Source organism: Pteropus alecto, unplaced genomic scaffold (genome assembly GCF_000325575.1).
Source record: "Pteropus alecto unplaced genomic scaffold, ASM32557v1 scaffold123, whole genome shotgun sequence".
Lineage (NCBI taxonomy): Eukaryota > Metazoa > Chordata > Mammalia > Chiroptera > Pteropodidae > Pteropus > Pteropus alecto.
Window position 1 is genome coordinate 8,561,122 of NW_006433950.1, and position 12,897 is coordinate 8,574,018.

Sequence of the window (12,897 nt, forward strand, 5' to 3'; positions counted from 1 at the left end):
TTTGTAAACACTTTAGAGACAGACCCACAATGCCTTTCAAAGGTGGAAAAAAAAAATGCGCTTTCCCTCCTGGGATGAGGGGTGAGGGGAAGGATGGCGGTCGATTCTTCTCTCGGACGCGCGGCTCATCCGATTTGGTGTCCTCAGGGAGGAAGGGAGAACCAGTGTCTGGAAGTCAGTGCAGTAGAACAGTGTGCCCTGTTCCCACTGGTGTCCCCAACTCGGCTCGGCCTCAGTGTCTGAAGCCTCCTCCCAGGACCAGGGCTGGCTGTCCCCACGTGGGCCACAGTGCGTAAGTCGTGCTCCGTGGGGCGGAGGCTGGGCCTGGGCGCCGGTGGTTCCGGTCCAGCCCCCGAGGGGGCAAACATCGTGCCGGGAATCGGGACGCGCACGCCTCACTCTCGCCCTCGCTGTTCCATCTCCCCGTGTCCTCAGTTTTTGAGGTGAAGGTAAAAAGAGCAAATGTCCCTGATTTGTCTGCCATCATCAGTTGTTCTGGGAGTTTACTTGGAATAAATAAAATAAACCTAACAAAGAACAAGAGAAAACAAAACAAAACAAAAGACGAGAGAGAGAGAGAGAGAGAAAAAAAAAAAGAAAAGAAAAGAGGCCCCAAAACCTTTGGATGTGAGATGAAGTGAAGTCAGGGTTTTGGCTTCTTTGGGGGTTTTGTCTGCTTGCCAGAACAAAACAAGGTGCCAGCCCAGATCTCAGAAGGGACAGGTAGGACGGGGACAAGAGAGGATGGTCAGCAGTAAAGCAGGGTGCTCTGAAGAAGTGGAGAGGTCAGACTGGAAGGTTCTCTATAGGGATGTTAGCTGCACTGGCCTGCTGCGGGATCAGGGACCTGTGCAGTGGGTGGGTGGGCTGCGTCCGGCCTGGAGGCCTCAGCTCCGTCTGGCAGCGGGGATAAGGGAGGTGGTCTGAGGCAGGAAGAACCAGCAGTGGAATGATCACTGACAAGCCCTGCAGGGGACAACGCACCGTCCCACAGACTGTCCTGTTTAATAAGTGTGATGCCCATACAGGGACGGGGAGCAAGATTATCCCCCTGTTCCCAAAGCAGCGGAGACCCTGAGGACTTGAGGACCTGCCCCAGCCTCTCAGCGAGCACAAGGCCGGCTGGGTGCAAGCCCAGTGTCCGGTTCCCGAGCTCATGCTGCTTCTCCCGCCTGGCACATTCCGAGGGGCTCTTCCTGAACCTCCTTCAGGGGCATCTGCCCCAGACGTCTAGACAGGCTGGTCCTTCCCCAGCGGATCAACTGTACTGAGCGGTTCTTCTTCGTAACCGTGCAAGTCTGCACCTCTTAGCCTTCCCAGAATCATCTCCCCCCACCAGGACCACTCACTGCCATGACGCTCCCCTCCCGGGGGTGCGTACGGACAACTCGGCCCCCCGCCCCCAGGCCCCAGGGTGACCTGACCCAAGCCCCGAGCCCAGCTCACCTTTGAGAGGAATCGGCAAGCGAGCCCAGCAGGGTCAGTCCGCGGGGTGCTCTGGACAAGATCTGTTCACTTCAAACCACGAGTCTATGCAGCTGAGGCGGGAGGCGGCAAGGGGAGACAGGTTACCGCTGACCAGGCCGCTCCTTAGGGGATCTGCTCCGAGGGTCAGGTCTCTGAGCAGGGGTTTCCTAAATCTCGCCTGCGAGGACCCCAGGGGAAAACAAGCGTGTCCCCAGATACCCACTTTCTGAGGGAGCAAGAAGGCAGAACGCCAAGACTGATCTTGGCTTAGCCGGGGCGGCCAACCTGGCATGGTGGGTACAGGACTGGGGTGGATCTGGGTGCTGTAAAAAGGCAGGAATGTGGCCTTGAGAGGGATCCAGGAGGATGGCAACGGCTACTTGCAGGGCAGCTTGTCGGCCATCCCTAACGCTTCAAGGGCCGGAGGTGGGAACAAAGACCTGGACGGCTGGCCAGGACTCTAGCTCTGGGGACCCTCTCCTGGGTCAAAAGAGCAGCTTCGAGGCTCCCTCACTGGTGGGTGACATCCTAGGAGACTCTCAAGCTACCCGGCTCAGATCGCCGTGGCTGGCAGCCAGCATCTAGCCCGTCCCAGGGAAAGGTGGCCTTCTGGCTTAGGGGCGTTGCTAAGGAGAGCCAGACGGGAGGCTGACAGTGAACCCTTGGTCTCTAGTGCTTACAGAAAGGACTGTCTGAATCAGAGAGGGGACAGAGATCGCCCCTAGACAGCCTTCTGATTTGTAAACCAACATCTGGGTATTTTCAAAGTCAGGAACCAGACATAATTTGCATGATTCTCCCCAGGGCCAAAGATTCTCTTCTTCTGGTTCTGGCTGGTGCCCTGCCAGGACACTGGCGAACTCTGTGCTGGACCCAGACCAAGACCCCTTCCCCAGGCCAACCTTGAGCCTCCCCGCTTCAGCCACACCCGTGTGCCAGGCACCATGGTTGCCCAGTGGTCCGTGGCCCCATGAGTCAGGCTTTGGAAAAGCCCGGGTGTCAGGAAGGAGCTCTGGGGCTCGAGGTGCCTGGAGCAGGTGGCAGCCACAGGCAGCACAGAGTGTCCTCCCATCCTGGGTAGGGAGGTATCTTCTTTCCAGTTGGAAACAAGAACGAGGCTCATGCCGGAGTCCGAGGACAAATGTCATCCCTGCTAATTATAGCAGCTTGCAGTGCTGTGGCCCCTCAGGTGGTGGCTATTCCTGCCACCTGGCCCTCAGGGAGAAGGGGCAGGGACAGGGGCAGCAAGCACACTGCTCCAAGCTGCCTCACACACAGAGGACAGAGGGGCTGAACAGAGGGGCCCATGGAGGAAGATAAGGCCTGGGGAGACAGATGGAGAATCAACCCACCAAAGATGGGAATTTTTGGCTCCGTGGGATCCTAAGCACCTCCAACCCGTGGGGGCTCTAACAGGTCTCCCTATCAGGCCCCACCATCCAGGCTGTCAAACCAGAGCAAAACCTCTGGCCGTTCTACTCAGCCTTGAACTTGGCATGTCTGTTGGCCTCTGCCTCCACCGCACTCAGAGTCCAAGGGTGGAGGGGTAGGGAGTGGGGGAGGTTGTTCAGCAATAAATAGCTAGTGAAGAGGGTCTGCCCTTTTCTCCCTCTGCCCGCAGGGAAGAAGCCCTCTGGGATGTGGCAGAGCTGGCCCTGCCACCTTCTCGTACCTTTTGTGATAAATGCACAGGCAGGGCAGCCTGGCTATCGTGTCCCCCTGAAGCAGCTCCTCCAGGCAGATCACACACTCACCCGCGTCTTTAGTCAGCACGTCATCTGCAAAGTGGGGACAGGGGAGAGTGGAAGACGGTCAGCCACCAGCAGACAGGTGGCAGAAAACAGGCGTGGGTCTAGAATTGGTCGGGGCTGCTCCGGTCACCCAACATGTGCTAGGCTGTGTGAGTGACACAGAAACCCAAGATGGACCTGGAACTAACGACCCTCGCCACAGAGACAAGACATGCACACCACAAGTTCATTCTCCAAAGACAAAATGGAATTAATCACCAAATAAGTGACCCGGGGGATGGAGGGAGCTTGCAGTGGGGTAGACACGCAGCAGAGGCAGCATGAGGCAAACCGTTTCCCTAAATAGACTTTTCCCCTAAACATACGTGTAGACCAGGTGCAGATTTCTGGTTTGGAAAAATAGGGTGATGGGGACAGTGGTATAAGGCGAGACGAATGGAAGAAACAGGCGCTCCAGCAGACACCTGCACATGCACGTCCACAGCAGCAACATTCACAGGAGCCAAAAGGTGGAAACAACCCACGTGTCCGCCACCTAACAGATAAGCAAAAGGTGGCTTAGCCATACAACGGAATATTACTCAGCCATGAAAAGGAACAAAAAATTGACCCATGCTACGATGTGGATGAACCTCAAAAACATTACACTAAGTGAAAGAAGCCAGACACGAAAGGCCACCTATTGCTGTTCCATCCTATGAAATGTCCAGAACGGGCAAATTAATAGGGGCCAAGGGCAGGAGGGAATGGGGAGCGCCTGTTTAACGGGTAAAGCGTGTTCTTTTTTTGTGGTAGGAACACTCAGCATGAGATCTGCCCTCCTCACAGGTTTTTAAGTGTGCCGCACGGTGCCGATAACTACGAGGCACGACACTGCTCTGCGCACCTCCAGAACTCGCTCATCTTGCGTAACGGAAACTTTATGCCCGTTGAACGGTGAACCCCCACTTCCCTCTCTCTGCTCAGCCTCTGGCAACCACCATTCCGTCCCCTGGTTCTGTCTCAAGTATCACATGTACGTGGAATCCTGCAAGAGGATTTCTTTTGGGGTGATGAAAATGTTCGTAACTAGACAGACGTGGTGGTTTACAACCCTGTGAATTTCTAAAGGCTACAATTCAACTTTTTAAAAAAGAAAAAACAGAAAGGCCCCACACTCCCACGCAAAAACAAAACAAACAAACAAAAACAACAGGACCAATGGAAGGAAGCTGGAGCGCCCACGTGAGTCGGTAATCCTTCATAACCAGTCTCTAACATTCTGGGCACTGGTGACTCAGTGAATAAGCCACGAACTCAGGATTCAAGAAGCTCGGAGTCTAGCGAGAGAGGCTGAACAAGAACATGGAAATGAAGAGCACAGGACGTCCCGGGAAGTCATACGATGCACAAAGACCCAGGTGTGAGAGGTACGAAAGATGACTGCTGGGGTGGGGACCGTTCAGAAAAGAGTTAGCCCAGGCAAAGGGATCGGTATTTGTGCACCGGGGAACTACAGAAGCTTGCTGGGGCAGGTGCAGAAAGACTCCTGGGGCCACGGGGCAGGGGCGGTGGCAGGAAAGGAGATGATACTAGACTCACGCCCTGCTGTGGGGTCTGGGCTTCGCCTGTTCACTGGGAGGCACTGGAGACGCGCTCTGACCACACCCAGTCTCTGGAAACTGCTGGAGGAGGGACTGAAAGAACCCAGAGATGGGAGCCCATTCTGGAGGCCAGTGCAGCAATGCCGGGTAGAACTCCAGGCCGACACTAGCCGTGGGGGCAGGAAGCGAGAAATGGTGCGCTAACAAGGCAAGCGAGGCAAATGGGGGGGTGCTTGTCACTAAGAGAGGAGACCCAGGTGGAGAAGGACAGGCGGACCAGGCATCTCCACTTGCGACACGCTGACGGAAACCTCCAGGGGTCTGTTCAGGTCTAGATCTGGGGTTCAGAAGAGAGAGGTGGGCAACAGGTCGTAGATGTGGGAGAGAGAGACTGGTGGGCAGAGTTTAGACTGAAATCCAAAGAAGGCAGAATACGAACCCAGGTCAACTTTAGTATCTCAGAGGCAGGTGAAAAAGGTGAAGTCAGCAAAAGGTTACCCGGAAGTTCTCAAAACCACAGGAGAAACGCCGAGAGCGGAATTATGGATGTGAAGGAGAGCTTGAAACAGGATCAAGTCCCCACTACTAAAAGATTTTAATTGTTTGTGAACACTGCCCATGATACATATTTGAGGGGTGTGTGTGTGTGTGTGTGTGTGTGTTTTCACTTGAGCCTCACAATCTCAGGAGCCAGGCAGGGCGCCCAGTGTTGTCCCAGCTTTACAAATGAGGATGCTGAAGCCAGGGGTCAGACATCTTTCCCAAGTCAGAGGGCTCGTGAATGGCAGTGGGCCTGGACCCTTTGCTTGGCGCCCTCCTCCAAGACTGTTTCTCTGTGCCCTCTGATGACTCGGGTCGAAAAGGAAATATCTGGGGCCCATGAAATGGGGATTCTTCATGGCCACAAAGGGTCTGGTGACTCAGAGTCCCCCACCAGGAACCCTGAGGAAAAAGCCTAATACAGAAACAATCCAATCCTTCAGTCCTAGTGCACGTGAGCTGCGAGAGAAGTCACTCTCGCTTGCCTGGCCACGTGGACAACCTGCGGTCATTTTCTCTGTTAAGACATGGCTAACCCAAAGGCCCATCTGCATAGAGCGAATGAGGAGAAAAGGAGGTGGCACACGATCAGCCTGCCACTGGAGTGTCACCTCAGACTTCGAATATGACAAGTGGCAGATCGGTAAAAGGGCACCCTCTCCTTTTTGAAAAGCATTAAATGCCATACCTATTTCAATATTTGTGTGTATGCACATGTTTCTGTAAGCACAGATCAAAGTCTGGAATGACAGACACACGTTACAAGGGCGGAGGAAAGAAGAATTAGAAGAAAAAAACATTTTGGAATTGTTTGATTATTTGTACACGTATTTTCATCAAAGGCCCCAATAAAGGAACATGTCAGTGTTTGCGTTTCCTCTGGAAAGCAGTGAAGGGTAAGGAGGCCTGGAGGGTGGCGACCTACGACGGAGAGAGTGTGCGGCACAGCACAGACTCTGGGCGGTCATTCCGGTGTTCACGGCGAAACTCTCCACTTTGCTGCACGTTTGAGATTTTTCGTAACAAAAATATTAGAGGAAAAACCTCCGATAAAGATGGGAGGGAAAGGAGTCCAGCTTCGAGAAGGCACAGTCACCCTGCACACGTTCCGGGGCATTTCCTTCCCGCACCTTTGCCTCGGACATCTCACCGGTGACGTGAGTGCGGGCACAGCCTCGGTCTCCGTGCCCCTCTCCATGCCTGTGGTTTCCTCGGGAGCACCACATCGCTGATGCTGAGCTAGTGTCCCCGCATGTTCCCCTACGGACTGGACGCGGCCCTCCTCTCTTCACACTGGGTGTCACCAGGGGAAGGGAGAAGGCCGGGAGGTGCAAGGACAGTTCATTTTCTTATCCTGCCGCGCATTCGAGGACGCGGGCTTGAGCGCGTGAAAGTGAAACACGCTCTCTTCTTACGAAGGATCGATTGCCGCCACCACACAGCACTTTACGAAGCATTTTCCCGCACGGCGCAGTGTCGTGCCTCACCAGCCGGCCTGGGTCGGCAGCACTGGAGGGAAGAACGAAACTGTGCGGCTGCCCCAGCAAACCGGCCCCAGGCACGCGGCGGGGAGCACATTTCCCTGGGACCAAGGGTCCTGGCTGCATAAGGCCGCCTGCAGGTCCCCAGGACGGGGCTTGCCACCCGACCACATGGGAAAATCGGCAGTGCCAGCACCGTGCGCGGGGAGCAGCATTCTTCCCAGGGAGGACAGATGGAGCACAGATCCAGGAACATGCCTGTGTGGGCTGAGTAAAACTTCCTGTCCCAATCCCTGGGGCCCTGGAAACCAGCAGTCCCCAGATGTCCCTGGGAGCCTAACAGTGAGTAGAAATGGCTGAAGCGGAAGCTTGGCTATCAACCATTTCCTGTAAGACTTCCGCACTCTTCAGCCAGGGATGCTGGGCCTGGTACAAGTTCAGACCGCACTGCAGATGGACTCAAATGCCCCTTGGCATCCCCAGGTCCCCAGTGGAGGGGGCTCAACCAGTGCTGACTGATGAGAACACAGGAGCGAAGCTGTGCCAGCTACCATCCTCTGACACACCCCTCCCAAGCACCCTGATGCCCTGTGCAAGGTCAATGTCACTGCCCAAGGAGGAGTTTGGAAGTGTTTGGCCTCGCTGGGGGTGGTACAAAATGATGCCAATGCCTGTCCCTCCAACCAGACCTGGGAACCAGACCTGAATGGCAGGAAAAGTTCTCTAGCGCCAACATGGGAGGTATGTCACCTATGATGGGGCTAGAGGTGGGGGATGGTGGGATACCCCTGCTCCCTCCCTGAGACACAGGGTAACACTTCTGACAGCTGCTGTTTGTCAAAGAAAAGGGATCTGGGAAGAGAAAAAGGAGCCCTCACATCTTTGGGGATAGTTATATGCCAGAACTTCACAGATGCATCTCAGTGAATCCTAGAGACCCGGGGTGGGGTGGGAGGCCTTTGTATCCATTCATGCAGCTGGTAAGTGGCTGAGACTCCCAGGCCCAGTTCCTTCCACTCTGCCAGTTTGCCTCCCTTCCCTACAAGAGCAGGTGACAGGGTCTCTTCTTTTGGGGCTGGAAAACGCCACCCATCGCACAGACGGCTTCAGATCTTTCTTTTAGTGACCATGTGTGTGTGGGGCCCAAGAAGGGCGGAGGAGCCCAGGTGCTCAGTGTGGACAGATCAGGGCACTGCAGCCTTCCAAGTGCCACTGTGGGGCTTAGCTCGACATTCCCCGAGGGACCCTCAGGGCTGCTGCTGGCAAGGAGCGGGTGGGGAAGCCCAAACAGCTACAGATACATTTCTGCCAGCATCGAAGAGGGAAGGCCGATGTGCAGCTTGCAGCCAGCAGCTGAGCGCAGGACTGTACATAATAGGTTCCTCTTGTGCTGATGGCAGCCAGGGCCCTGGTGGGAAGGAAGGTGGGAGCCGGAAGGAGAAGCCCCAAGAATGACGCAGACACAGGCTCCGCCCCCTGGCCTCATTTCCAGCCTAGGTGTGGAAGAGCCTGGTCTTGCCGCCTCTCCGCAAGCACAGAGCTGCTCGCCTAGTCTCCTGGGGGACAGGACAGGGCAGTGCCACCAATGCCAAGACTTGCCAGCTCCCACCTGGGAAATGTGCAGGCAAAGGGGAGATTTGAGCAGAGTTCCCCTATCAGCAGTGGCATCTTCACCCCAACATCCCCAAACTGTGAGGCTTGATCCTATTGTTTTGGCCAGGTGGGGCTGCAATGATGACAGCCCAGAGGGGTGAGCTGCTAGAGCTCAGGCCCAGAGGGCTTCGATTTACAGAAGCTCTCCACAGCAACCCCCTCGGTCCTCAACTCGGGCCGCCCTCCCTCTGAGACTCTTCATTCAACCGGCAGCCTGGCCAGCCTACCAGCAGCTGCCAGAAGCGCCCTCCTTCCCACCCTCCTGGGTAGGACCACCAGGACAGACTCTTCTGCAGCCAGACACAGCCAGACTCAGCCACCGCGATGGCACCTAACGACAGCTCCTGGCAGCGCCCTGCTGGGCGGGGCAAACTCCTAGGCCAGGACCTGGCTTCCCCAGGCTGAGGAAAAGGCATTTCCATCCCAAATACAGGGTCTCAGCAGAGAAGAGGCCAGATAAACACCATTCACTCAGGTCCACTAACTCAGCTCAAGGTAAACTAGCAGGAGGCATTGCTGCTTTGGGGGGAGCCAGATTCCCTCTTCTTTAAAGAAACCTTATGTGACATTTAGCATTTCAAGAGCCCTGAGGTCGGGGGGCAACAACCTTTAGCAGAGAGGAGAGGAGGGTAGTCAGGACCTAAGAAGCAGGGCATGGGTCTGGGCCCCCAAAGAAGGCGGAGGGGAGAAAGTCTTCTAAAGCTGCCTTGACAGCCGCCAGGTGCTCCTAATACTGTTAGCAAAGGAACCGGCCACAAGCCAGAATCTCCCAGGGCTAAGGACCACTGGCTGGTCCTGGATCAAGGCCCCCTACCCCCATGCTTCCAATGGACAGTCGGTCGCCTGTCACGCCCTCTTCCCCGTAGTGCATGACTCTCTTCTCTTCCTAGTAAAACCAAGGCCCCCATCTCGAGGCCCACTCTGCTAGCTGAGCAATTTGTTGGTCAAAGTTTGGGTGCGTAGTCTCGAGGGCGCGTTCTCCCAGGCTCAGAGCCACAGACAGATGTTGGAAAGGGAGGGAAATTAAAAGGCCCATTCAAGCTGGCCGCATTTACCCACACGAATGGGTCCCCCGGAGCCCTCCCTTATGTCCTAAGAGTCCTGGGCTCTGAGCCGCCCTGGAAGGAAAGGAAGGAGGTGCTCTCCCTGCACCCCCAGAGCAGGGGCCAGCGCCTGCCCCTGCCCCGGGAGCCCTGGTTACTGCTCTTCACATTTCTCCTGGGCACTGGGCAAACCCGCTGAACTAGTCTTGCCTTTCCTAAACTGTTTTTTGTTTTTTTTTTTAAATCTAGCAGGCGGCTATTGGAGGCCTTCCAACCCACAGCTCAGGCCAACCCTCATAATAAGAAAAATACTACTTTCTATCTGCCTCATTTAGGAGGTTTTTACTTTTTTCTCTTTGGCGGCTAACTAAGTTTCATCTTATATAACCGCCGTTTTATAAAAAATGCCCCAACTGGTGCCAGCAACTGCAGAAAGTTTGTGTACGTGTAGATGGGAAGTCTCCAGGGGAGTGACCAGGAGTTCTAGTGAATCCTCCTAAGAAAGTAGCACTTCTTTCTCTATCCACTAGGAGGACAGCCTCCCCCCAGCCCCCTTACCAGAAAGATCTGAGAGCTCTATATTTATTTCACAGACTCTTTAAGGTCTCCTCACATTACTATTATTTCTTTTACAAGAAAAGATAAAGTGAAGTCAAGAGGATGGGATGATGAGAAATCAGGAGTAGAATATGCTACTGGCAAAACCAAAACAAATAGCTAGAAATCCCAACTGGGGGCTTGGCCTGTGGACCCCGAAAGGCCTGGGCTCGATCTGAACTAGACCAGGCCCCAGACCAGCTCCGGAGACTGAAACTCCACATACCAACCCCAGGCGGCTAACGCCTTCTTACCTGGAAGGGTTTGAAGTCTGCAGAAAAGACAAGGACAGTATGAGGGGTCCAGCCCCGAAGGCCTTTTCACAACAGGGCACTCAGAAGGGCCCCTGTTTCTGAAGCACCTTCAACACCTTATGACAAATTCCACTGACAAGACTCATGCAACATGCTCTCTCTTTGCCTCTGGTGGTAAAGGACTGACTTTTGCAAAAGAAATCCTGGATTGAAAGCTTCTGGTTTATATACACACACACACATACACACACAACCTGAGGAGATGGCTTTTTAATCAGAAGAAGAGGGAAAAGATGAGACCAGCGTGAGAACAGCCACAGGCTGGTTGGCCAACTTCCTTGTTCTTTAAGGCAGTGGTCCCCAACCTTTGTGGCACCAGGGACCTCGGAGCTCCTCGGAGACTCTAATGCCTGATGCTCTGAGGCGGGGCTGAGGCTGTGATGCTGGCTCTGGGGAGCGGCTGCAGATACAGACGAAGCTTCGCTCTCTCACCCACCGCTCCCCTCCTGCCGTGCGGCCCGGTTCCTAACAGGCCATGGACCGGTACTGGTCTGCGCCCAGGGTTTAGAACAGGGGACTCCTGTTCTAAAGGGACTCTGACTTTGAGTGTGGCGTCTGCGGGTGCCCTGTGCTCTGACTGGGCTTCGAAGCCTGTTCTACGGAGATGAAGGTAGCAGGGCAGAATGACCGCATCCTCTGGCTGCCAGCGGGGAGGAGCCCTACGGGGAGCACCGCGCAGTTCTCCATACAGCCCGTGCCCCTCACCTTTCCTGTTCTCCAGACTGGGTGTGGGGGTATGCAGTACTCAGGTGGCCCCAAGAGCACTCTGTCCTCCACAGCTGCCTTTGCAAAGTTCTTCCTGATGACACCAAGAGCCCAGCCCTCTCGGGCGGGCCCACTCTGAGGCTGCTTTGTGTTCTTATGACACAAGGCAGTGTCTATGGAGATCTCCCCCCAGCAACCCACGGGACAAAAAGCGGTCTTCATGAGGGCTCCGCGTATGTGGAAAATAAGGGAACAGTTCCCGAGGCCATGGCTGGGGCAAAGACTCCTCTCCGTCCATGGTCCCAGGCAGAGGCGAGGAACAGCGCAGAGCGGAGCGGGAGCAGCCTCGAAGGGAAGCACACTGGGAAGTCTGATGGGAAGTCCAGAGCATCGTGACGGAAGACTCAGACACAGAGGTTTTCATGCCCAGAGACAGGGAGAGGCTGCCCACTGGGGACAGGAGAGACTTCCCAGGCACCGGGAGGATATGAAGCGGGAGAGAAACGCTGGGGATGGAGAGAGGGCCGCAGCCTTCCCTGACCAGCTGCCGGACTGCGTGCAGCTGACACACTAGGTACCCTGCCCACCCGCATGCGTCCGGAGCTTTTGGCCGAGCAAGTAAACAGATGAGAGAAGAGCAGGGTGTGTTTTCAGGAGAATCAAGTGGATCGAATTCATCAGATTTATTCCACAGAACACTCTGGAACCATCAGGCCTGCCCAGGCTAATGCGGTGTGGAGGGCAAGGGACATCGGGATCTGAGGAGGCCAGAGCCCAAGGACAGGTCTGCCAAGTCTGCCCAGGAAACACCTCCTGTCGAGATGGGGGTCAAGCGACCCAGGCTCACCTCCGGGCCAGTCCTCAGACCCTCTGTGACGTCCCAGAACTCTTAAGAACCGCTGTGACTTTAATCCTAGAAGGTGGGCCCAGGGTCGGCGTAGGGGTGCACCCCGCTTAGATCTAGTACCAGTTCTCATATAATACACAGATCGCTGGCGAACATGGTACGATGCCCAGACGAAGCACATAATGGAAAAGCAGAGTGTGGCCAGCAGCACAGGATGCGAAGCGTTAAAGAGAAACTGGTCCACTCTGCGAAATGAGGAACGAAACCGCCAGCCGGTCCCGCCTCTGCCGGGGCTGCTGTAACTTCCCGAGCACCGACCACGTGCCAGGCTGTGCTAACGAGTTTTACCTGTCATATCTTACTGTATTTTGTCAAAATTCCTATGAACCGGGTATTGATAGCCCCATTTCATGGACCAGAAAACCAAGGCCCTGCTAAACTGAGCAACCTGCCTAGGATCACAGTCAGTAAGTGGTTGAGACAGGCTTTGAACTCACATCAGCTGGGCTCCGATTCCTTACCCACAGCCTTGGTGGAGCGACTAGGTGGCAGCTCGGTGTTTTTGATTCCTAAAGGGCGTCTGCCTATTGTACTTATTCTGCTGTGAGGAGTCGTCGGGGCGTAAGTGCTCTGTGCGAACCCCTGGCACAGACGCCCTGTGCCCCGAGGAGAGGTGGCAGTCCCTCCAGCCTCCTGCTGTCAGGAGCACACATGGGTGGAGGCGGTATCTCCCAACCCGATGTCCAGGAAACAAGCGGGGCAGAAAACAAGCAGAAGGATTAACTGGGCTACCCGAGAGACCTCCTGGCACCACGGACCTGACTCTGTCCCATTCCTTGTCCCATTCCTCGTCCTCTCCGACTGGCACAGCAAGACTCCCTGAGTGGTCGGGTTTCCCATTACCACTCAGGCATTC

General features: G+C 55.3%; 1 protein-coding gene across 5 annotated transcripts in view; it reads right to left on the reverse strand.

Annotated features, from left to right (window-relative positions):
• ZNRF1 (zinc and ring finger 1) overlaps positions 1-12,897 on the reverse strand; it is an 89,706-nt gene that overhangs the window by 758 nt on the left and 76,051 nt on the right. The window contains exons 3-5 of one of the 5 annotated variants that reach the window (XM_006908819.2): positions 3,140-3,245; positions 1,447-1,538; positions 1-527 (exon numbers count right to left, since the gene is read on the reverse strand). In XM_006908819.2, the coding sequence (XP_006908881.1) occupies positions 1,481-1,538; positions 3,140-3,245 (164 nt within the window). In that variant the 3' untranslated portion in view covers positions 1-527; positions 1,447-1,480. The other 4 variants (XM_025044588.1, XM_006908821.2, XM_006908820.3 and 1 more) reach the window with 4 other exon arrangements.